Genomic DNA, 756 nt, shown 5'->3' on the forward strand with positions numbered 1-756 from the left:
GGTAGCGCCGCTGGGAAAGCGGCCTGGGTTGGTTGGGGCGAGAGGCAGCGGCGAGCTGGGAAGCAGAGAGAGAGGGTGTAAGGCAGGCTTGTACCCCAAAAATACAGACCCGTTGTCCTGAGGATGCAGCCACAAGCATTCCCCCCATTTCCCTCCTCCCATCACCCTCCCCCCCAATTTATTTTCTCATAAACACCAAACTCTTACACCCAGGGCTGGGAGCCCCTATATCCCCCTGCCCATAGCAGATTGCAGACAATCTGGCATCACCCCAAAAGCCAGGAGCCACCCCCACCCTATCCAGCAACACCCCAGCAGGATGGTCTCACCTGAGAGACCTGGACAGGGTTGAAGAGGGGGACTGTCCCCACCGGTGGGGGAGGTTCATGGGAGCCGGTCTGGAAGGGGTGAAGGGAGAGAAACTTAACAGCCACCCCCGATTTTGGATACCCCCCCATAACACACCAATACACCTCCCTCCTCTCCTCACCTGCTCTCCTGCTGACTCCCCACCACCTGCATCCCACGAGCCTTTCATCTCAATGGACACTGGGGTAACAGGAAAGGCATTTTCACCTTGCATTCCTCCTGGGGCATGCAACCAAAAAAAACCCAAACAACTTAAAATTAAGAGGAGCAGCTTCTAAAAGGCTGACAGGGAGCGGGACACAGGGACCCACGCAGCGTTTACCAGGGTTGCTGGACAGAGGCTGGGCCAGAGGGCTTGTCCCAGCCGCGAGAGGAGCATCGGGTGGG

At 57.7% G+C, this 756-nt stretch overlaps 1 protein-coding gene across 1 annotated transcript in view; it reads right to left on the reverse strand.

The window, feature by feature from the left end:
* Positions 1–6: 6 nt before the first annotated feature.
* The window catches only part of SEC16B (SEC16 homolog B (S. cerevisiae)), a gene marked incomplete at both ends in the record, with an annotated part of 15,581 nt that continues 14,831 nt past the window's right edge, over positions 7–756 (reverse strand). The window contains 4 exons of the mRNA XM_009576508.1: positions 7–55; positions 330–398; positions 491–588; positions 692–755. Coding sequence (XP_009574803.1) covers positions 7–55; positions 330–398; positions 491–588; positions 692–755 — 280 coding nt within the window. The remainder of the gene's footprint in view (positions 56–329; positions 399–490; positions 589–691; position 756) is intronic.

The sequence above is a fragment of the Fulmarus glacialis genome, unplaced genomic scaffold, assembly GCF_000690835.1.
Source record: "Fulmarus glacialis isolate BGI_N327 unplaced genomic scaffold, ASM69083v1 scaffold4734, whole genome shotgun sequence".
Taxonomy (NCBI): domain Eukaryota; kingdom Metazoa; phylum Chordata; class Aves; order Procellariiformes; family Procellariidae; genus Fulmarus; species Fulmarus glacialis.